Source organism: Neopsephotus bourkii, unplaced genomic scaffold (genome assembly GCF_033783945.1).
Source record: "Neopsephotus bourkii isolate Nb327-2 ecotype Australia unplaced genomic scaffold, CSIRO-AGI_Nbou_v1 NB_838, whole genome shotgun sequence".
Classification (NCBI taxonomy): domain Eukaryota; kingdom Metazoa; phylum Chordata; class Aves; order Psittaciformes; family Psittacidae; genus Neopsephotus; species Neopsephotus bourkii.
In genome coordinates this window covers 221,264-242,464 of record NW_026901334.1, presented here as the reverse complement: position 1 = coordinate 242,464, position 21,201 = coordinate 221,264, and the positions used below count along the sequence as shown (strand labels likewise).

The 21,201-nt window shown below is 64.9% G+C and overlaps 4 protein-coding genes across 4 annotated transcripts; 3 read left to right on the top strand and 1 right to left on the bottom strand.

Annotated features, from left to right (window-relative positions):
* Positions 1-108: 108 nt before the first annotated feature.
* Positions 109-2,316, top strand: LOC133213546 (complexin-3-like). Its single transcript, XM_061355833.1, has 3 exons — positions 109-640; positions 1,279-1,366; positions 2,025-2,316. Exons 1-3 carry the CDS (start codon positions 486-488, stop codon positions 2,241-2,243), a joined length of 462 nt encoding a protein of 153 aa, XP_061211817.1. The 5' UTR covers positions 109-485; the 3' UTR covers positions 2,244-2,316.
* A 6,593-nt stretch (positions 2,317-8,909) lies between these two features.
* Positions 8,910-10,404, top strand: RAX2 (retina and anterior neural fold homeobox 2). Its single transcript, XM_061356114.1, has 2 exons — positions 8,910-9,143; positions 9,961-10,404. Exons 1-2 carry the CDS (start codon positions 8,913-8,915, stop codon positions 10,402-10,404), a joined length of 675 nt encoding a protein of 224 aa, XP_061212098.1. The 5' UTR covers positions 8,910-8,912.
* A 3,735-nt stretch (positions 10,405-14,139) lies between these two features.
* Positions 14,140-14,909, bottom strand: MRPL54 (mitochondrial ribosomal protein L54). The gene is made up of 3 exons (XM_061355714.1): positions 14,831-14,909; positions 14,422-14,578; positions 14,140-14,188 (listed from the first exon to the last, which is right to left on the bottom strand). Exons 1-3 carry the CDS (start codon positions 14,907-14,909, stop codon positions 14,155-14,157), a joined length of 270 nt encoding a protein of 89 aa, XP_061211698.1. The 3' UTR covers positions 14,140-14,154.
* A 206-nt stretch (positions 14,910-15,115) lies between these two features.
* On the top strand, positions 15,116-20,629 carry APBA3 (amyloid beta precursor protein binding family A member 3). The gene is made up of 10 exons (XM_061355844.1): positions 15,116-16,116; positions 16,290-16,329; positions 16,692-16,837; positions 17,005-17,091; positions 17,286-17,444; positions 17,933-18,112; positions 18,247-18,459; positions 19,470-19,589; positions 20,244-20,384; positions 20,480-20,629. The coding sequence occupies exons 1-10, from the start codon at positions 15,118-15,120 to the stop codon at positions 20,549-20,551; spliced, it is 2,157 nt and encodes a 718-aa protein (XP_061211828.1). The 5' UTR covers positions 15,116-15,117; the 3' UTR covers positions 20,552-20,629.
* The last annotated feature ends 572 nt before the right edge of the window (positions 20,630-21,201 follow it).

The window sequence follows — 21,201 nt, the reverse complement described above, 5'->3', positions numbered from 1 at the left end:
AGGCCAGTCCTTCCCCTGGGCCCTGGCAAAGGCCTGGAGGGATCCTCTTGCATCTCTTCTGCACCAGCTCCTTGCACCAGCCCTCTCTGTGCTGGTGTGGGTGACTGTGGGTTCCCAGCACAGGGCTCCATGGTGCACAGCGAGGAGGAAGAGGAGGGGGAAGGAGGCCCTGGGGTGCTGCCCTGCATTGGGGCCCATGTGATGGGAGGTCTCCTGGCTGGATGCAGGGTGCGCTGCAGGATGCAGGGGCTCCCACCTCCCCAGCACCCTTATGGGGCAGCATCCCAGCATGTCCCCAAGCACTCTTGGGTGAGGTGAGCAGCACCTGAAGATGTCCCCACACCAGTGCCTGTGGCTTCCCCTCCTAATGCCTTAATCCGCCCCTGATCCGCGGTGCCCCTGGGCTGGTCCTGCTGACCTTGCAGGCACTGCCCCGGGCTGGGACCAGCGGCATCGGGGGGCGCGGGCGGCCACAGCCACCACTCATGGCCTCCTTCTTCACGGCTGCCCTGAAGAGCTTCAAGGGGGGCGAGGAGGAGGCACCCAAGGGGCCCCCCAAGGATGCCAAGGAGGCCGCGCTGCCCAACGGCATGAACCGCGAGGAGTTTGAGGAGTACCAGCGGCAGCTGCTGGAGGAGAAGTGAGGCTTTGGTGGGGCTGGGGGTCAATGGGGTCCCCCATGCACAGGGACCGGGGTCCCATCTGCAGCATGGGCTCTCCCAGGGCAGCACAGGGACAGGGAAGCAGCCGGGGCAAAGGACAGGAGCAGAGCACAGGAGGTCCCTGTGGGTGCTGGGGCTGGGGCAGGGGTTTGGGGCACTGTAGGTGACAAGGGTCATCCATGGGTGCCACTGCCTTGATGTGGCGGGTGCCTGGTGCCAGCCCAGCACCTGTGGAGCTGAGGGCCAAGAGGAGCCAGCACGGGATTGTATTGAGGTCCCACCACCTTGAGTCTGGTGCTGTGGGGACCCAGTGACACAGCATCCAGGAGCTGAGCAAGCCCCTCCAATGGGCACCTTCACTGAGCATCTCCACTGGGGCTGGAGGGGCAGGAGGTGGCCCCTGCCCTCCGTACCCCATTAGAACCCTCCCGTGGATCTTGGCATCTCCTTCTCCATCCACCCCAATGAGGAAGGAGAAGCTTAAAGATGAAAGCTTGAAGATGGAACATTGCAAGGGTTGAAAGTGCTTGTTCTGTGCTGCTGGGGGGCCAGGGCGATGCCGGGGAGGGTGGTTCTGGGGGGGTGGGAAGTGACAACGTGGCACCCGCCGCTGCAGGATTGAGCGGGACAAGGCCTTTGCACAGAGGAAGGCGGGGAGGGCCGCTGTCCGGATGCACCTGCGGGACAAGTACCGCCTGGCCCAGGTAAGGACCAGCCCCTGCAGGGACCTCCAGGTCTCCCCATGGACCCTGCGGGACAGCCCCAGGCCGGGCGCCTGCCCAGGGAGGCGATTCCTGAAGAGGGCAGCAAACGGCTGCGTGTGTCCGCCCCGACAGGGCCCGTGTCCCCCACCTTCCCCATGCCCTCCCCAGTGAGCGGTTCCCGCACACCCGCACCCAGGGCCGCTGGTGGCCAGGTCTGCCCGCACCCAAGGGCCGCTGGTGGCCAGGTCTGCCCGCACCCAAGGGCGCTGATGGCCAGGTCTGCCCGCACCCAAGGGCGCTGGTGGCCAGGTCTGCCCGCACCCAAGGGCCGCTGGTGGCCAGGTCTGCCCGCACCCAAGGGCCGCTGGTGGCCAGGTCTGCCCGCACCCAAGGGCGCTGCCACCCCTGGCCAGGTCTGCCCGCACCCAAGGGCCGCTGATGGCCAGGTCTGCCCGCACCCAAGGGCCGCTGGTGGCCAGGTCTGCCCGCACCCAAGGGCTGTTGGCTATCCGCACCCAAGGGCCGCTGGTGGCCAGGTCTGCCCGCACCCAAGGGCTGTTGGCTATCCGCACCCAAGGGCCGCTGGTGGCCAGGTCTGCCCGCACCCAAGGGCCGCTGGTGGCCAGGTCTGCCCGCACCCAGCGCCCTGTCCCCGCAGGACGAGCGGGACGATGCTCAGCTGCACGTGGCCGGCGGCGCGGTGGAGCTGCCGCAGGAGCTGGCCCCCATGGTGCACGGTGAGGAGGAGGAGGAGGAGGAGGAGGGCAGCGCCGGGGCCTTCACCTTCCTGAGCAAGCTGCGGGACGTGGAGCTGCCGGCGCTGCGGGACCGGGCGCTGGGCAGCATGGGCGAGGTGAAGAAGTGTGCCTTGATGTGATGCTGCTGCCCACCCCAGCAGTGCTGGGCCGAGGGGATGTGCGGGCTGTGGGTGCCATTACCTGGGGTGAGCATCCCAGTACCTGCACTGGAGGGGGGGTTCCTCCCCAAACCCATTCCTATTGCTTTCCCGGGTTGCTGGGATGCAGAATGTCTGGGTCCCCATCAACCCCTCCCTGTGGTGCCCCTGGTCTGAGCCCCAGGATGGGTGGGGGGGATCTCTGATGCTCTGTGGCCCCCAGGAACCAGCACTGGGGCCTCAGACACCATTTGTGGTTGCCCCATCCCTGGCAGTGCTCAAGGCCGGGTTGGACACAGGGGCTTGGAGCAAGCTGCTCCAGTGGAAGGGGTCCCTGCCCATGGAAGGGGTTGGAACAGGAGGAGCCTTCAGTCCAAACCAGGCTGGGATTCTGTGATGATTTGGCTCAATAAAGGCAGTGTTTGCTGGCACCACTCTGCTCTTCCTGCCGTACCCTCATCCACACAAACCCTATCCCGGGCTGGGGGTTAAGTGTGTATTCAATGACATCACTACAGCAGATCTGCCCCACATGCCCCAGAGCCAGCAACCAGCCCATTACACTTGGCCCCAGATCCCTCCCTACCTTCTACAGCAGCCCACACGCAATGGAGCCAGTGGGACCGGATGGCCCCGCACCCTAGGGCACCCCTTGAGGGGCAGCACCAATGAGGTGAGGATGGTGGCAGCAGTTATCCCCCTTGAGCATCCCCCTACCAGTGCCGGCAGCAGTGCGGTCCCTTTGGCAGGGTCCCTTTGGCCATGGCTCCCCTCTCTGCCTCTCACCTCTCCGGGGTCCTGCTCCCTGCCCGCAGGCGCCGAAGCAGCCCTGGCTCACCCGCAGGCTGCGGGCTGCTGGGATCACGTAATACCTGCCTATTTTAGCGAGGTTTAATCTGCCTGAGCCCCGAGGGCTCCGCTCGCAGGACCCGTGTTAAAGGCACGGCCCCAGCGACACCTCCCGCCGGAGCCGGAGCTGGAGCCGGAGCCGGAGCCGGAGCTGGAGCCGGGGCCGGGGCCGGGGCCGGGGCCGGAGCCGCCGGGGGAGTCCCGCTGTGTCTGCATGAAAGCCTGGACGCGCTGAGCCGCCTCCGGGCTCCCCGCGCCGGGGCCATCTGCTCCGGAAGGATCTGTGGGGACGGCCCAGCCCCGGGCTGCCCATGGCTGCGCGATGGGGCTGGGAGGGTGGGAGCTGCGCCATGGGGCAGGTCGGTGTCACAAGAGCCACAGGTCTCAGCCCCCGAAGCTGCAGGAGCTCCAGCAAGGGGGGGCCCTGGGTGCAGGAGGTGCCCGATGTGTCCCCAGCATGGACATGAACCCCTCCAGGTACCAGCCGAGGGGCTGCTGGAGCGTCCCAGGGGGTGTATGGCATGAGCTTAACACCCATGGCCTCTGCCCATGTCCTGCCATCCCCACCATCCCCAACATCTCTGCCATCCCCACCATCCCCACCATCTCTGCCATCCCCGCCATCTCTGCCATCCCCACCATCTCCACCATCCCTGCCATCCCCAACATCTCTACCATCCCCACCATCCCCACCATCCCTGCCATCCCCGCCATCCCCACCATCCCTGCCATCCCCAACATCTCTACCATCCCCACCATCCCCACCATCCCTGCCATCCCCACCATCTCTGCCATCCCCAACATCTCTGCCATCCCCACCATCCCCACCATCCCTGCCATCCCCAACATCTCTGCCATCCCCACCATCTCCACCATCCCCACCATCCCCACCATCCCCACCATCCCCACCATCCCTGCCATCCCCACCATCCCTACCATCCCCACCAACCCTACCATCCCCACCATGCCCGCCATCCCCACCATCCCTACCATTCCCACCATCCCAACATCCCTGCTCTCCAGCCTTTCTTTGGTACCTGCAAAATCTCCCAGTTTGGGCACAAAAAATCACAGTTCACTTGCTCTGCATGGGATGGAGCCACCCCTGTCCCCAGCAGTCCCCCAGCCAGCTCCCTCATGGGTGGCAGCAGCACTGGCACCCAGCACTGGGACTCAACACCAAGTGACCAAGTGCCAGTGCTTGACAGGGTCCAAGGGTCCCTGGCCCACAGCAGGTTCCTCCATCCCCACTCCGCACTGGGATCCTGTCCCACCCTGACTCCCCGTGGGGCTGCATCCCGGCACCAGCTGGGATCCAGGTCAGGACCCTGGGCCAGGTCTCTGGATAATCGCCCTGTCCCCCCACGCTGCCACCTGCCTCCTGCCCAGCACCCTTTTGGGTCACCCCTGCCCAAGGCCTCTTAATGAACTAAAAAGGTGACAAATCCCCGCTGGAGCTGGTGACGTGGGGCCAGTGCCCCCCGGGCCGCCCCCCGCCCGGCCCCGGCCCCGGTAAGCTGACGCAGCGTCTCTAAGCGTTAGCGGCTTTGCCCGTTAATAGGATTAGGGAGGTTTAAAACTGTCATTTGAGTGAACTAAACCCCCTGATACTCTGCATTGCACCTTCTTAACCAATTTGCCTTCAATTAGGGTAATTGGGAAACGAGCAAAGAAGTACAGCATTAATATTTTAAAGTGATGAAGCGATTACGGGCCTTGGGCGAGGAAGCAAATCAATTTGCTATCTGCTCCTGCAAGGCCATTAGAATCATTGGGCACCAGCAGCCTCCCCCCGCTGCCCCCCCCTGCACATTCAGGTGGTCACGGAGGGTTCCTGGCACGGCAGCACCCCCAGGGCCATGGGGAGACCCCGGAGGAGCCACCAGAGCAGAGGACTGGCACCGGCCGCATTGAGGGCATCAAGTGCCTGTTTGCATCTCCAGCCCCATGAGTTGTACCAGTGCCTTGGGATGTCCCAGTCCCCCCGAAGGCAGCTCCCCCCTGCAGCACTCTATGGTGTTGGGATGTAACCAGTCCCCAAGGGCTGAGTCTGCCACCCCTCTGCAGTGGGGCCATGTCCCTGGGTGGTGGCAATGCCACAGTCATAGAATCCCAGATGGGTTTAGGTTGGAAGGGACCTTAAAGCTCCTCTGGTCCCAACCCCTGCCAGGGCAGGGACCCCTTCCACTGGAGCAGCTTGCTCCAAGCCCCTGTGTCCAACCTGGCCTTGAGCACTGCCAGGGATGGGGCAGCCACAGCTTCTCTGGGCACCCCCAGTATCTCCGAGCTGTCCCCAGAGCGGTCGGACCGGGCCGGAGAAGCCCCACGGCCCCACTGCCATGGCCACCGAGGTGGGCACTGGTCCAACCGGGGGCACAGAGGGGGCCATGGGGTCCCACAGCACGGGGCCAGCAGCCACCCAGTGCGGGGCTCCCAACCCGCCCTGGAGGTGACATTTGCCACCCGAAAGCAGAACCGTGCTGAGGAGGGAGCTGAGGCAGCTTCTGCAGGTGGCAGGAAGAGGTTTGGGGAGGAAAACTCAAAGTGAGCAGAGAAAGAAAAGGGCAACCCCCCCCCTCCCCCCCCCGAGGAATGGGGGCAGCAGCGAGGACCCCAGGACCCCCCTCAGGATGTCCCCATTTTCCCCCAGTGTTTCTGTCCCCCAGCCCGGCTGCCTCTGCCCCTCATCCCCACGTCGGGGCCCATGGGCAGCCCCACAGCTGGACCCCACCGAGCGTCACCACACCTGGTCCCTGTGCTCAGCCCCATGGCCAGGAATGGACGAGGTGGGACCCTCACGCCCGGTCCCATGGACAGTGCTCCCCATGGCTGCTTCCCACACTCAGTCCCCCTGCCTGGTCCCTACCCTTGTTCCGGGTCCCCAGGGCTGTTTAGGCTGCCCAGTCCCTATGGTCCCTACGCCTGATCCCCCCTACCCCGACCCCACAGCAGGTCCCCAGCCTCCATCACCCCCTCCCCATACTCGGCCTTCACAGCTGCACCCATGCCCAGTGCCCGTCCCTGTCCCCACGCCCCGCGCCCATCACTCCCAGTCCTGCATCCCCATCACGGGGACCACGCCGCTGCATCCCCATCCCACCAGGGCCCGGGGAGCTCCATCCACCGCCGGAGGAGATCCTCCTCCCTCCCCCCCATCTCCCGGCCTTTCTTCCCCGCTCCCCCTGTCTCTAATTCTTCCTCCTGGCTGTAATGAGGGGATTACACGGCAAACTCCAGCAGGACGCCTTTGTGGGGAGACAATCCGAGTGGGGAAGGCAGTTCGGGGCTTTGTCCTCCACCGCCCCCCGGACCCGCGCTGGGGGGGGACATTTAGAGCAATTACTTGTCCAGAAAGTAACTGTCAATCATTCTTAAAGGGGAAGGCCTCCAATTAATAACCTCGTCCTAATCCCTTGGACTCATTTCCAATCTGCGGTGCCTTGGTGACATCTGCAACACTAAATAAAGATTCTCCCGAGCCTTAGCGCCGCGGTTCTGTGACAAATAAGAAGACTAAGAGGCAACTTTGGCTGCCAAAGCTGCGAGATCGGCGCGCTTGAGCCGCTTGTTTGGCTCCCAGGAGGCACCAGCAAAGTTAAATACTCCTGGAAGAGCCGAGTTGGGCCCAGCAGGTAACGCCTTTTATTGCGGTTCGGGAGGAAGCGCCTGGGGAGAGGCTGAGAACAGGACCGGGGGTCCCCGGGGTGTCCCCGGGGTGTCCCCAGGGCTGGGACCCTTCCCTGGGGCTCGGGAGCGGGCGCTGGTTCCCATCAGCGTCACTTGCACCCCAGTGCCGGAGGGCAGGAGTCGTCCTTGCTCCCCAGCATCCCCAGCAAGCCCAGTCCTGGCACCCAGATGGGCTTTGGAAGGGAGAACCCCGGGATCCCCGGAGAGCCAGGGCTGTCCCCTCCGTGTCCCTGCCGCTGAGGAGGCCGCTTGTTCCCACTGATGTTCTGCTGCTGGCGGCTCTGGGGAAATCATCTCTGTCCAACCCGAGCCAGGGCTCGATGCTGCTCCTGTCGCGTTTTTGGGTGCCCTCAGTAAGAGGGAATCCCGCCCCAGCCGCAGCTCCTGTGGGGAAGCCGCAGGTCAAGGCACCGAGTGCATGGGGACGAACCCTCCCGAGGCTCCAGGCCCTGTGCCCCCAGCACAGTTTTAAAGCTCAAGGCTCAAACCCCAAAATTGCCACCAGGATGATGCAGGAAAATGTCCGTTGGGAGCAGGGGGGCTCTTCCCTGCACCCGGATTGAGGCAGCGATCCCAGCGGTGCAGGCTCAGGGATCCGAGGAACGGGAGCCATGGGGTGGCGGGTGTCAATGGGGTCCCCTCTGTGGCCAGGGATATCCATGGCCATGGCCAAGCAATGCAGTGGGAGGGGGCCCGGCCCTGCGGGGTTGTTTTGCTTTCTTCATGTCATTCCTGCTCCCATTCCAGGGCTTCCTCAGCTTCCCGGTGGGATTTGAGCTTCCTTTGCTTGCTGATGCAGTCAGGGTGGGGGGACACTGCCCCCTCCTCCCACTTGCCCCATTCTGTCCCAGCCCCCCCAGCCTGTGTCACCCATCACTCCCAGCACCCATCGCACCCATTCCCATTGCCCCAGTACCCTCCTTGCCCTGGGGGGCCATGGTGGGGTGCTGAGACACAGGGGGGGTCTGTGCCCCAGGTGGGGGCTCGGGGTGCTCAGCCCCTTCCCTTCTTCTTTCAGGTGCGGAGCTGCTCAAATGAGAAGCAGGTGAGTGAGAAGGGGGTGGCAGCGGGGGGGGACCCCGAACCCTCCCCATGTCCCGGCCCAGGACACACCGTGACACTTGCACCGTGTCCCCTGCATCCCCAGCACCACCCACCCCATCCCCAGAGCACTCAGCCCCCGGGGGATCCACCCCACGTGCCGGATCCCCAGGGAATACTGCAGGAGGATTGCCAGTGCCCAATGGAAAGCTCAAAGATGGAACATTGCAGGGGTTGAACCTGCTCGTATCATGCAGGAAAAGGTTCTTAGCCCAGGGGGACTGCACTGGGTTGCTCCGGCCATGTTATGGACTCATAATCCATAAGAAAGAGGCTGGAGGGGAGGAACTGGGCTGGAAGGATGGAGCTGACCCAGGCTCGGTCTCCTCCACACCAGGGCACGTGAGCTCCTGTGGATGGTGCTTTCATGAAACCCTCTACTTGAGGTGAAATTTGGCTTTTGGCTTCAGGGCACATTGGCCTGGTGGGATCTGAGAGTGGAGCCAAGCATGGGGTGCTCAGGACACCATTCCCAGGACCCCGTGTCAATCCCAGGGATATTGCTGCAGTAGAAGATTACACCTTTGCATAACCCATCCATCATCCATCAACCATCCTTCCATCCATCCATCCACCATCCATCCGTGCATCCATCCATCCATCCATCCACCATCCATCCACCATCCATCCATCCATCCATCCACCATCCATCCACCATCCATCCATCCACCATCCATCCATCCATCATCCATCCATCCATCATCCATCCATCCATCATCCATCCATCCATCCATCCATCCATCCATCCATCCACCATCCATCCATCCATCCATCCATCCATCCACCATCCATCCATCCACCATCCATCCACCATCCATCCATCCATCATCCATCCATCCATCATCCCTCCACCCACCCATCCATCCGTCCATCACCCACCCACCCATCCGTCCATCATCCCTCTGCCCATCCCTCCATCCACCCCCTTGTCCCTCTGTCCCTGCCCTGGGCTATCACAGGGGAGCCGCTGTCCCCACACTCCGGGTAAGCCCCAGTCCCCTCACAGGCACCACCATGTTCCTGAATAAGTGCGAGGGGGACTCCGAGGCTGCGCCCCCGGCCGCCGCCGCCGCCGCCGAGGAGGAGGAGGAGCAGCCCAAGAAGAAGCACCGGCGGAACCGCACCACCTTCACCACGTACCAGCTCCACGAGCTGGAGCGCGCCTTCGAGAAGTCCCACTACCCCGACGTGTACAGCCGCGAGGAGCTGGCCATGAAGGTCAACCTGCCCGAGGTCCGCGTGCAGGTAGGGCCCGGGGCGCCCCGGGGGTGCAGGGGGCACCCAGCACTGCAGAGCTTCGCTCTGCGCCCGGTTCCGTGCCTCAGGGTCCCCACTGCACAAGGGCAAGGGTGGCTCCTCCGCAGGCCTGGCTGCTCCTGCCCAGAGAAGGGTCCAGTGCTGAGCCTGGCTCTGCAGCCCCGGTGCCAGAGGCTCTGTTTGGGCAGGGACATGGGGTTTAGACCCTGTTTTCCTTTGCTGGCAGTGGCTGCTCCCATCCCTGCAGCTGATCCAACAGTGAGCAATCAAACCTTAGCTGCTCACGGCCACCTCCCCTGGGAAAGCACAAGCTCCTGATGGACCTGAGGGTTCCGGGGCTGTCCGAGCGGGGTGGTTCCAGGAGGGCTCAGGAAGTTTCCACCCTGAGGAAGAGCCTGGGGTCCCACCGGGATGCTCCCAATGGTCCCTGGGTTAAGGCCCCCCTGAGCCTTCTCTTCTCCAGACTGAACCCCCCAGGTCCCTCAGCCGTTCCCCATCACCCCTGTGCTCCAGGGCCTGCACCACCTCCGGTGCCCTTCTCTGGACACGAAGTTTGCACCAGCACAGCCCAGTGTTCACCAGTAACTGTGACCGGTCCCTGGAGCTCACCCGCTCTGCTCCCCCATCACAGTTTGGCTTCTAGAAGCTTCTGCCCGGGGGCTTCTGAAGGCCAGATGACATTACACTGAGTGACCGGTACCCAGTATGGGCACCCCACACTGCCCGCCCCACCTGGAGCCCTCCATGAGGAGCACACCGGATGGGATACAGCCCAGTGGGGCTCACCCGGGCTCTCACCTCACAGGTCTGGTTCCAGAACCGACGAGCCAAGTGGAGGCGGCAGGAGAAGATGGAGGCCAACTCCATGAAGCTCCACGACACCCCCATGCTCTCCTTCAACCGGCCCCCCATGACGCCCAACATGGGGCCCATGAGCAACTCCCTCCCACTGGACCCATGGCTGACGTCCCCCATCTCCAGTGCCACCACTGTCCACAGCATCCCCGGCTTCATGGGAGCCCCCCAGGCCCTGCAGCCCCCCTATGGGGGTCACTCCTTCCTCAGCACCCCACCGCCCATGGCGCAGGGCATGCAGCCCATGGCCCCCGCGCCCTACCAGTGCGGCACCACCTTTGTGGACAAGTACCCGCTGGAGGAGGTGGACCAGAGGAGCTCCAGCATCGCCTCGCTCCGCATGAAAGCCAAGGAGCACATTCAGACCATTGACAAGACCTGGCAGCCCATTTGATGAACGCTCCCCTCTGGCTCCTCATCCCCACCCCGGCACCGGCTCAGCCCCCGGGCAGGCGAGGGGGGTCATGGTGGGACCATTGGGATCAGCAGGACCAGCGCAGGACAGGGATGCTGGGCTGCATCTCCCCCACCGAGCCAGCACTGTTACTGCCAAGGGAGCAAGTGGGGTACTGGTGGGACCCTGCTGTTTGGGGGCACCCTGGCAGCCTTGCCAAGGCATTGACCCGGCCTGAGGCTCGGGGGTCCCGGTTGGACATCTCCTTGTCCCGCCCTTTCCCCTTCCTATTATTAATTTTTTTTAATGCTGCAGATTTGTACAAAACAGACCCAAAGCTCCAGGTTAGGGAGTACTTGGGGGGATTCTTTTTTAGCCGCATCGGGGGGGATGCTCGTTGTGCTGGTAGATGAGGAGGTGGCTGTATCCTGAGTAAAGAGAAGCTCAACGGCAGCCGCATGGGCTGTGCTGCTCATTAGTGTGCTGAGAGCTCCGGGGGTGCCTGCGGGAGCATCGCCCAGGACACCCCCTCCCCTCCCCTCAGATCGAGGCACCGGGGACTTGCTCTGGGCTCTGGCTGTGTTCTCAGCAGCTCATCAAGGGGCATCTGCTCACCCCCCTTGGTCCAGCTGCCCTCACTGCTCCCCTGGGGCACTCACCTGCCCACATGCTGGTACCACAAAGCCACCCCATGGCACTGGGTGGCAGCGGGACCCCTGCTTGGTGACAGGGCCAGGACCCCTGGGGACCTCATGACAGCGGTGGGGGGGTGAGGAGGTGTCCCGGGGGTTCCCAGCATGGCCCTGCAGCCCCGGGGGACCCGGCTGCTCGGTGACACCATCACAGAGGGGCCTGCAGAGGAGACCGTGCCCTTGAACAGAGATGGATGAACCTGCGGTGGCCTTGGGGTGCTGGAGCATGGCTGCCCGGTGGGATGGAGGCTCAGCCCTGGGCCAGCTGGAGCCCCAGGGAAGGGAGCGGGCACCAAAGGACCTTCCCCCCCCATCACGTTTCCCCAGTCCCTCAGACACAGCCCGGGGCGTTGCTGGGACCGGCTATGGGGATGCTGCCCCATCCCTGCCATGTCCCCACCACCCCAGGGGGGTCTCCCCCGCACCAGACCCCCTCCAGCGCGCCCAGGGTCAGGCAGGGATGCCACCGGGCCAGCCGAGGCGCTGACCCCAGCGAGACCCTGCTCCTTGTGTGCCCCCGTCCCCCGGCTGCTGCTGCCCGTCTGCTTCGTTAGTGACAATTAAACCTCCAACGAGCCATTAAACGCATAATCGATGCTCCCCCGGCTCCGCAGCGCAGCTAATGGGGCAGGGCCGGGGCACAGCAGCCGCGCTGCGGCGGGGACATAATGAACTAAGGGCAGTGGAAGTAATGGGGTTTGATCCGGGGGAAGGGACGCGCTCAATGGGGCTGCGAGTTTCACATGACATCAGTGCCGAGGCTGGCGCCAGCGCGGGGCTCCCCCCGGCTCCCCAGCGCCAACAAAAGCCGCGGGCGCGGGGGCTCCGCGCCCCCCCCCCCCCGGCCAAGGGGGCACGGATGGAGCTGAGGCTGCCCCTGCCCCGCTGCCACCCAGAAGCATCTCCCTGGCTCGGGATGCGAGGGGCGTGCGGGGGGGCAAGGGCAGCGCGGCACCCACCGGGGGCCCTCACTGAGGGGGGGTCACCTTCCCCCCCGGGCATTTAATGCAGGAACAGGCAAGAGGTGTGGTGCAAACCGGTGCCACTTCACTGCAGGACAGAGCCCAGAGCACCCGCCCTGCCCCTCTTTACTGGCGCTTTCCCCACTGGAGACACAGTTCGGGGAAAACCCAAGCAAAAAGGCATTGTTCACCCCCCTCCCAGACCCCAATCCCATCTGAAACCCCTGACTGCCCCCTCCTGCTCCAGAGCTTGTGCTGAGAGGACTGGGGCGTTCTCCCAGCCCCTCGTGGCAGAGCAGCAGCACTCCCACTCCCACTCCCACTCCCACCCTCTCTAATCCCCTCCCGCAGGATTTGCCCCTTAATCTGCTTATTTCTCTCTATTTCCTCCAGACCTGGATGAAGCCAACCCTGCCCCAGGGCTGAGCCGGGGGCTCCGGGCACTCTGCCCCCACGCACGTGGGGCTGGCGCTGCCCAGGGACATGGCTGCGGGTGCTGCAGGGTCTGCAGCCCTGACGCGCTCAGGCAGTGACCATCAGCTGCGGAGGGGAGGAGGCAGCAAACTGAGCACCCAGAGCTCCATAGGGCTCCTCACAGGTCCCCCAGCTGCAGGTCCTGGCACCCATGGGTGGAATGAGACAAGTGGACATGAGGAAGGCACAGGGTATTCCCTCAACCTATGGAGCCAGGCTGAGAGAGCTGGGCTGTTGCAGCCTGGAGAAGAGAAGGCTCCTGAAGGGGAGACCTGAGAGCAGCTCCAGTGCCTAAAGGGGCTGCAGGAAACCTGGAGAGAGGCTTGGGACAAAGGCCTGTAGGGCCAGGGCAAGGGGAATGGCTTGAACCTGCCCGAGGGGAGACTGAGCTGAGCTCTGAGGCAGAAGCTCTTCCCTGTGAGGGTGCTGAGGCGCTGGCACAGGGTGCCCAGAGAAGCTGTGGCTGCCCCATCCCTGGCAGTGCTCAAGGCCAGGTAGGACACAGGGGCTTGGAGCAAGCTGCTCCAGTGGAAGGGGTCCCTGCCCGTGGCAGGGGTTGGGGCTGGAGGAGCTTTAAGGTCCCTTCAACCCAACCCGTTCTGTGATACAACTCCTCCATGGGCACCATAACCCCAGAAGGTCCAGAGCTGGGGTGCAACATGGCAGCCGATGTCCTGCAGGAGCCACCCCATTTCTGAGGGGACGAGTGGTGCCCCACAGGTTCCAGCCTGGGGACCCTGTCTCGGGGCCCACCTGCACCAGGGCTGCTGCTCCTCTCCACCTGGGCACGCACCCACTGGGAGAAGGTGAAGCCATCCCCACAGCTCCCGTGGCAGATGAACCACTCGGAACGGCCCCGCGGCGCGGCCGTGTCCATCACCAGCTCCGGGGCCGCGGCTCCAGGCACCTGCAGGCCAGGAGGTGACCAGGACTGGGGCTCCCTCTGACCCATCCTGCACCATGGCCGGGGCAGGCGCTCACCTCCTGCCTCCCGCAGAGCCCCTGGTACGTGAGCCCCGGCAGCTCAGGGACACGCGCGTCCCCTCTGCGACCACCTGCGCCTCCGGCTGCTCCACTGGGAGAGGAGAGAGCAGCCTGGGCTGGCTGAGACCCCCCTGCACCAGCTTGTGCGGTCCTGTCCCATCCCATCCCGGCCCGCCATAGCCAAGTCTGGGTCAGAGACAACCCCAGGTGACACAGTGCTACCAGCAGAGCCAGTCCCCACTCCATGCTCCAGTGCAGGATCCTTCCAGCACAGGGCCCTTCTACCAGCAGGAAACCCAGCTTCTGCTGCACCAAATACACCAAAACCGCGTGGCTTGCGTTGCCTCAGCCCCTCACAGCCCCCAGCAGCAGGTGGGGCCTGCACTGAGCTCGCAGGTGGCCTGGACTGGCCGCTGCCTCACCACAGGCCCCAGTCTCACAGAGGTTTATTACTCATTTACAGCAAGAAGAGCAGCCCAGGAACAGACGCTGGGCTGGGGGCAGCCCCAGGCACCTACAGCTTCTTGCTCTTCTTCAGCCTGTTGTGCTGCCATGTGTTGTACTTCCGCAGGCGCCTCCAGTACTCGATGGAATTGGGATCCAGCTCCTCCAGCTTCTTGGGAGGCCCAAGATGGATCTTAAAGAGCCTGCGGGCAAACACTGAGGATGAAGCTAAAGGAGGGCAGGCAAATGGACAGGGGACAGAGCAATGGAAGCGTGTGAGTGGCACACGTGGATCCGCACCCTCCACAGGCACAGTGCCCCCGGCTCCAGCCCTCAGCAGGGCCTCGGGGCTCTGGAGCAGCAGCATTCCCTCCCAGAGCAGCGCTGTGTCCCTCACGCCCGTCTGTGCCTCTGGGGTGCACCTCCATAGGGACACAGCAAGGGGAGCGGGCAGCACCTACCAGTCCGGGTACTCAGAGTCGGGCTTCAGGGCCACCTCGGGGCCATCCTTGAAGTAATTGACCCCCATGGCGTAGGCGCTGAGCATGGCGGGGTCGGTGCACACCTCCGGCGGCTTCAGCCCCTCCTTCGGCACACTCTTGCCCTTCACCTTCGCAGCTGCGGGACAAGGGCACGGTCAGAGCGGGCAGTGGGGGAGCAGGAACTCAGTCTGGGCAAGGGACGGGGCGAGAGCCCGAGCCCGGCCCCGGCGGGGGCAGCAGCACCGGGGCGGGAAGGAGACCGGGGATGGGAGACGGAGACGGAGACGAGGGGAGAGGAGAGAGCTGGGGCCGGGCGCAGGTCACCGGGCAGGGGCCGGGGAGGCAGGGACGGGGCTGGCTCCGAGCAGGGGCAGGGGCCGGGGCTCACCCGGTTTCTTGGCGTAGCCACGAGCCGGGCCGGCGAACGCCGCCCGCGCCGCCCGCAGCAGCAACACCCGGGCCGCCATGTTGGGGCGCGCGCAGCCCGCCGGGAGGGGCGGAACCGTGATAAGTAGAGCCCGGGAAAGGGGCGGAGCCCAACGGGAGGGGTGGGGCAGCGCATGCGCAGCTGCGCCCGTCAGCGGGAGCGGGGGAAGGTGTCCGTCCGTGCCCCGGAGGAGGCGACTGCTGCTAGGGGGGATTGGAGCGGGTCGGGGTCCGGGTCCGTCCCGAGCCATGGACCCCGCCGGGCACCCCCGGGCGGCCGTGAGCCCCGGCAGCGCTGCGGTGCCGGAGCCGCCGGCCATGGACACGGAGGAGGAGCCCGCAGCACGGCCCAGCGGCCCGGAGCCGAGCGCGGGGAGCGGGCGGCCGGAGCTGCCGCCCTTCGCCTTCCCGGCCTCTGCCTGCGGCTCCGGGCAGGACCTGCCCAGCCCCGGGAACCAGCGGGGACCCGGCCCAGGCCCTCCCGCGGTCTCTGGCCCGGGGGGAGGTGGGAGCGGACGGGGCCCGGGAGGGGCCATGGGCGAGGAGAGAGCGAGCGCGGGGCTGCGGGGCCCTGGGAGCTGGGAACCGGGTGCTGGGAGCGCCCTCGCGGCCCCGGGGCACCCCCAGGGCCCGGGCAGCAGCGACCCTGCGGGCATGGAGCTGGACGAGGCTGCGGAGGACGAAGCCCCGGAGCTGCGGGCTCTGCTGGGGCAGCTCGAGAGCCTCGACCCCAGCCTCTGCGACCCCCCCTGCTCCCAGCAGGGCCCGGGCGCTGGCACCGCTCCTCCGGCGGGGAGCCGGGCCCGGCGGGGCCGCCGGCAGTGCCAGGGCCGGTGCCTGCCGTGCCCGCTGCACGTGGCCACGGGCCGGGGCCTGGACACCCGGCACTGCTGCGCCCAGCACCCGGCCTGCTCCCGGCCCTGCCACGGGCTGCTCTTCGCCGAGGCCGAGCGGGAGGATTTGCTGAGCCTCCTGTGCCACGAGGGGGGCGTGCCCGAGCCCGGCGCCGGGACCCCCTTGGCCTGCTCCAGTGTCCTGTGTGGGGCCAGCCTGGAGGTGCTGCGGGCTCGGGAGGCGGCCGCTGCGGGGAGCCGGGAGGAAGGACCCTGCGGCAGCGGGCGCTGTGCGGAGGAGCGGGGCGAGCTCGGCTCCAGCAGTGAGAGCCCGCGGGGCTGCTCCCCCGAGCCCGCCTGGGTGCCCCCGTCACCCGCCCCGCAGGAGGCGCAGGCGCCGCCGGGCGCTGTCACCGTGAGTGCCCCGGGGCTCTGGACCTGTGGGGCTCTGCGTGGGGGCGGAGGGGGCCAGGGGCGGCTTCTCCGGAGCCTCGGGACTGGCTTTGGCTGCCCGGGCACAGGGGGTGCCCGCGCGGCTGAGCCCCGGGATCCCGGCCGCAGCCTCATCTCTCTCCTGTTGCTTTGCAGAGCAGGGAACCTCCATCCTCCCGCCTGGCCTTCAAAGAGGGTGAGTCCTGAGCCACCACCTCCTGCTCCCACCCGGGCTAAAGGACATGGGAGGGAGCACCCAGCTCTGCGCCCACAGGGGTGGGAACACGGCTGCAGACCCCAGGGAGCTCCTTCAGTCTCTCACTGAGCACATGGGGGTGCTCCGGGGATCGGGGAGGAGGCAATGGGCGGGTTTCAGGCTTGGGAAGGGAGAAGGAAGGATCCCAGGAGGAAGCAGCCCTGGGGCAGAGTTGGTTCAACCGATGGTGCCAGGGGCTGTCTCCAGGGGCCGTGCATAGGAACACAGTTAACGGGCAGCAGGAGCTGGTACCTCTGGGGTGGGGGGGAGCAGCCCTTGCTTAGTTCCTTGCGATGCCTCAGTTCCAGGCCCCTGTGAGCCAGAGGATCTGCTGGACGGTGTGATTTTTGGAGCCAAGTACCTGGGCTCCACGCAGCTGATCTCGGAGCGGAACCCCCCGACCAGTGCCCGCATGGCACAGGCCCAGGAGGCAGTGGACAGGATCAAGGTGCAGGAGGGGAAGGGGCACAGCTGCCATCAGCTTGGTGCCCTGTGGGCTTGGGGCACCGCTGGGGACCTGCACAGGGACCTCCTGGCTGTGGGGCAGGGCCCCCCCGGCAGCAGTGGCAGCAGCAGCAGCAGCAGCAGTAGTGACCTGGGTGCTTCCTCCTGCAGGCCCCGGAGGGGGAGTCGCAGCCCATGACAGAGGTGGAGCTCTTTGTCTCCACGCAGAGGATCAAGGTGCTCACGGCTGACACTCAGGTGAGCAGGGAGCATCCACGTGGATGTGGGGCTCTCCATGGGGAGCTCACACAGATGGGAGATGTCCCTCAGGTCTCTGTGTGCTCACATGAGGCTTCTCATGCAAACTGCACCTCCTGGGAGCTTGAGGGCGAGCCCCTGAGGGAAGGAGCTGTTTGTCCCTTGAGGCATAGGCTGGTTTCTGCCCCTCACAGGAGGCCATGATGGATCACTCCCTGCAGACCATCTCCTACATCGCCGACATCGGCTCTCTCGTGGTGCTCATGGCGCGGCGGAAGCTGCCGCGGCAGGCGCCGGGTGCAGGGGAGAAGCGGCTCTACACCATGATCTGCCACGTCTTCCACTCGGCCGACGTGAGGAGGGAGAGGCACTGGGGGGGTTACACTGGGAGCCTGGGCCTCATCCTGCTCTAATGTGACCACGTGCTCTGGGTCTCCATGCTGGGGGCTTGCGGTGGGCACAGGGAGGGGGAAGGAGCCCACCTGAGCACCTCAGATGCTGAGGCGCTGGCACAGGGTGCCCAGAGAAGCTGTGGCTGCCCCATCCCTGGCAGTGCTCAAGGCCAGGTTGGACACAGGGGCTTGGAGCAAGCTGCTCCAGTGGAAGGGGTCCCTGCCCTGGCAGGGGTTGGGACTGGAGGAGCTTTAAGGTCCTTTCCAACCCAAACCAGGCTGGGATTCTGTGATCTGTGACATGGAAGAGTCCAGTGACAAAACTGGCATCAGGCAGGGAAGGACTGAGGATGCCTTGGACTTCTCAGTCACAGTGTTGGACATTGCAGGGTGCTGGCAGCTGCTGGCCAAGAGCTATGGGGACAAACAACTCCCCTCTCTTTCCCCAGGCCCAGGTCATTGCTCAGGCCATTGGGCAGGCGTTCGGAGTCGCCTACCAGCGCTTCCTGGAGGCCAACAGCATCGACCCGAGCGAGCTGAGCCCTCGCCAGTACAGCCATGCCCTGGAGGAGCAGGAGCAATACAATGCAGAGCTGAGCCACTTCTCCCAGCAGGAGAACTGCAAGGATGTAAGAGCTGCTTTGGAGGGGTGGAACAGTGTGGGGTACCCTGTGTCACCCCCTCCATGGCTCCCCAGGACACCCGTGCTGGCACATGCACCCTGTGACTGGTGACCATAATCCATGCGTGCCACCCTCTGCAGGTCTGCATCCGGAAGCAGAAGGGGGAGATCCTGGGCATTGCCATTGTGGAGTCGGGATGGGGCTCCATCCTGCCCACCGTGGTCATCGCCAACCTGATGCATGGGGGCCCTGCAGAGAGGTCGGGTGAGCTGAGCATCGGGGACCGCCTCATGTGCGTCAACGGGATGAGCCTGGTGGGGCTGCCCCTCGCCACGTGCCAGAGCATCATCCGGGTGAGCCTCCTCCAGCCCAGCAGGACCAGTGCTGGCAGAGATGAGCAGCAGCCCCACTGCTGCTGAATGCGCCCAGGAGTGTCTGTAACACCGGGGTGTCCCCCCCGATGCTCTGGCTTGGGGTGGGAGGGGAGAGGAGGCTGTGGGGCAGAGCAGGAAGGAGCCTGGGACCCATTCCCATCCTAGTTCCTGCTCTTGAGTGCTTGGGAGGAAGGGATGTGACAAGGCAGGGACAAAGCTGGCGACAAAACTTGCTGCATCAGGCTGTGGGTGCCCGAGGAGGGTGGGTGAGGAGGCAGGCTCCTGAGCTGGGTGGAACAGGCAGTCCAGAGGAGGCCATGGAGCTGCTGCGAGGGCTGGAGCAGCTCTGCTCTGGAGCCAGGCTGAGAGAGCTGGGCTGGGGCAGCCTGGAGAAGAGAAGGCTCCTGAAGGGGAGACCTGAGAGCAGCTCCAGTGCCTAAAGGGGCTGCAGGAAACCTGGAGAGGGGCTTGGGACAAGGGATGTAGGGACAGGGCAAGGGGAATGGCTTGAACCTGCCCGAGGGGAGACTGAGCTGAGCTCTGAGGCAGAAGCTCTTCCCTGTGAGGGTGCTGAGGCGCTGGCACAGGGTGCCCAGAGAAGCTGTGGCTGCCCCATCCCTGGCAGTGCTCAAGGCCAGGTTGGACACAGGGGCTTGGAGCAAGCTGCTCCAGTGGAAGGGGTCCCTGCCCTGCCCTCCTGGAGGAGCTTTAAGGTCCCTTCCAACCCAAACCAGTCTGGGATTCTGTGAACCCGTTACATCTTCTACCTCCGAGGCAGGAAGGAGCTGAGGGCAAGGACAGGGCGGCCTCAGGGCAGAGTGAGACATCTTGGACTGGATTTATAAGTTCTCCCTGAATCTGAGCATGGCAGCTCCCTGTGTGTGCCTCTGTTTCCCCACTGAACACAGGTTGCTGCTCCTTGGCACCATGGCTGCGTCACCCCTCAGCACAGCTGCCAGTGCCCAACAGAGCTATGTCCCATCTTCCAGGAGGTGAAGCACCAGACAGAGGTGACACTGAACATCGTGCACTGTCCCCCTGTCACCACGGCCATCATCCGGCGCCCTGACTCCAAGTACCAGTTGGGCTTCTGTGTTGAGAACGGCGTGGTGAGTTCTTGGGGCTCCAGTCACTCTTCTGCAGGAGCCATGCGGTTCTGGCTGTGTCCACACTGTTCCAGTGCTCCTCAGGCTTCCACAGGGAAAGAACCATTGCTTGTGCTACAGGAAAAGGCTTTTCGGAGCTCTCCTGCAGCACCAGGGGTTGGATCTGTCACCGTGGTGCTCCTTTGCTGTTTGCTTTCAGGGTGGTGCTTTCCTCCTGGCTCTCTTGGCATGGCCTTAGGGATGCTGTTGCTCTTGCCCATGTTCCAGCCGCTCCCTGCTCTGAGGCTGTGTTGGAAAAGCACAGAGGAGCATTCCCAGGGCCGGTGGGAGCTGATGGGGAAGTGGAGGGTGTGGAATGGCTGCGGCCTGCTAGCTGCTGCCCCAGGAAGCAGCTCCGACTGCAGCCCAGCTGAGAGCACAAGGGTTTGGTGGGCGCTGATGGGGGGAGCCAGGGGAGCAGAAGCCTGTGTGCTGCAGCTCAGCACGTGGCCCCAGTGGCAGGGATGCAGGGGGACATCCCTGCCCTTGTTGTGTGCTGAAGGAGAAGCACCCGAGTGCAGAGCTCTTACTGGGAGCCTGCCCAGATGCAGGGCTTTGGGAGCGGTTGTTCCTGGCTCTGGGCTGTGGGCACAGCTCTGATTCTCTTTCCCTGCCCAGATCTGCAGCCTGATGCGCGGGGGCATCGCAGAGAGAGGCGGCATCCGCGTGGGGCACCGCATCATCGAGATCAACGGACAGAGCGTGGTGGCCACACCACACGAGAAGATCATCCAGATCCTCACGCAGGCTGTCAGCGAGGTGACCTGGGCCAGGCTGCCCACGGAGCTGGCTTTCACCAGCACCCTCCAGCCTGGGCTGTGGCATCCCCAGCTGACGGGTGTGTTTCTGCCCAGGTCCACATCAAGACGATGCCGGCCTCCACGTACCGCCTGCTGACAGGGCAGGAGCAGCCCCTCTTCCTCTGAGCACCAGCCTGGCTGCTGCTGCACATGCCTGGGGCTGCACGGACAGGACAAGCTCTGCTTCCTGCCCCAGCACCCACAGCAGAGTCTGATCCTGCACCTCCTCAGCTGTACTCAGGACACAGTGGGAGGCTGTGGGGGCCTGGGCAGCGTCAGTGCTGCTGGTGCCACAGTTTGGGCACCTCCTCGCCCCCTCACAGTGCCTGTTCTGGCCCTCACAGGGTCCCTCACCTTGGCCTGGTGCTGGCAGGAGAAGGGACATCACATGAAAGGTGTCACCCATGTGCTCACCGCAGACAGTGCTTTTACACTCACCGATGGTGCCTTTCCCCACGTGGGGCTGGTGCTAGAAACGCAACTGCAGGGCTCCCCCACGTGTGGGTGCACGCTGGCACCCCAAGGGAGCCCCAGCAGCACCCCTGGCGTCCACTCCTTCCTGGCTTTGCCAAGAGCCTGGGGGTGCAGTGAGCTGGGAAACTACCTCTGCCTTTGCCTGGTGGTGCCTGCAGCCGCTCTGAGCTCATGGCTGGGTCTCGGCTCTCAGTGTGAAGAAAGGGAACACAAGGACAGCACTGCCCAGGCCCACACCCTGCTGGGAGCCCGGGACCATGAGCTCTGGGATCAGCCCTGGTGCTGTTTCCACCCCACGGCTG

Excerpts from the sequence above, each read along its gene's own strand:
- RAX2 (XM_061356114.1), top strand. The coding sequence starts at position 8,913 with ATGTTCCTGAATAAGTGCGAGGGGGACTCCGAGGCTGCGCCCCCGGCC. Across the intron at positions 9,144-9,960 it reads TGCCCGAGGTCCGCGTGCAG|GTCTGGTTCCAGAACCGACG; the intron begins GTAGGGCCCGGG and ends CTCACCTCACAG.
- MRPL54 (XM_061355714.1), bottom strand. The coding sequence starts at position 14,909 with ATGGCGGCCCGGGTGTTGCTGCTGCGGGCGGCGCGGGCGGCGTTCGCC. Across the intron at positions 14,579-14,830 it reads TGGCTACGCCAAGAAACCGG|CTGCGAAGGTGAAGGGCAAG; the intron begins GTGAGCCCCGGC and ends CTTGTCCCGCAG. Across the intron at positions 14,189-14,421 it reads GACTCTGAGTACCCGGACTG|CTTCATCCTCAGTGTTTGCC; the intron begins GTAGGTGCTGCC and ends GCCCTCCTTTAG.
- LOC133213546 (XM_061355833.1), top strand. The coding sequence starts at position 486 with ATGGCCTCCTTCTTCACGGCTGCCCTGAAGAGCTTCAAGGGGGGCGAG. Across the intron at positions 641-1,278 it reads CGGCAGCTGCTGGAGGAGAA|GATTGAGCGGGACAAGGCCT; the intron begins GTGAGGCTTTGG and ends CCGCCGCTGCAG. Across the intron at positions 1,367-2,024 it reads ACAAGTACCGCCTGGCCCAG|GACGAGCGGGACGATGCTCA; the intron begins GTAAGGACCAGC and ends CTGTCCCCGCAG.
- APBA3 (XM_061355844.1), top strand. The coding sequence starts at position 15,118 with ATGGACCCCGCCGGGCACCCCCGGGCGGCCGTGAGCCCCGGCAGCGCT. Across the intron at positions 18,460-19,469 it reads CGTGCCAGAGCATCATCCGG|GAGGTGAAGCACCAGACAGA; the intron begins GTGAGCCTCCTC and ends CCCATCTTCCAG. Across the intron at positions 20,385-20,479 it reads TCACGCAGGCTGTCAGCGAG|GTCCACATCAAGACGATGCC; the intron begins GTGACCTGGGCC and ends GTTTCTGCCCAG.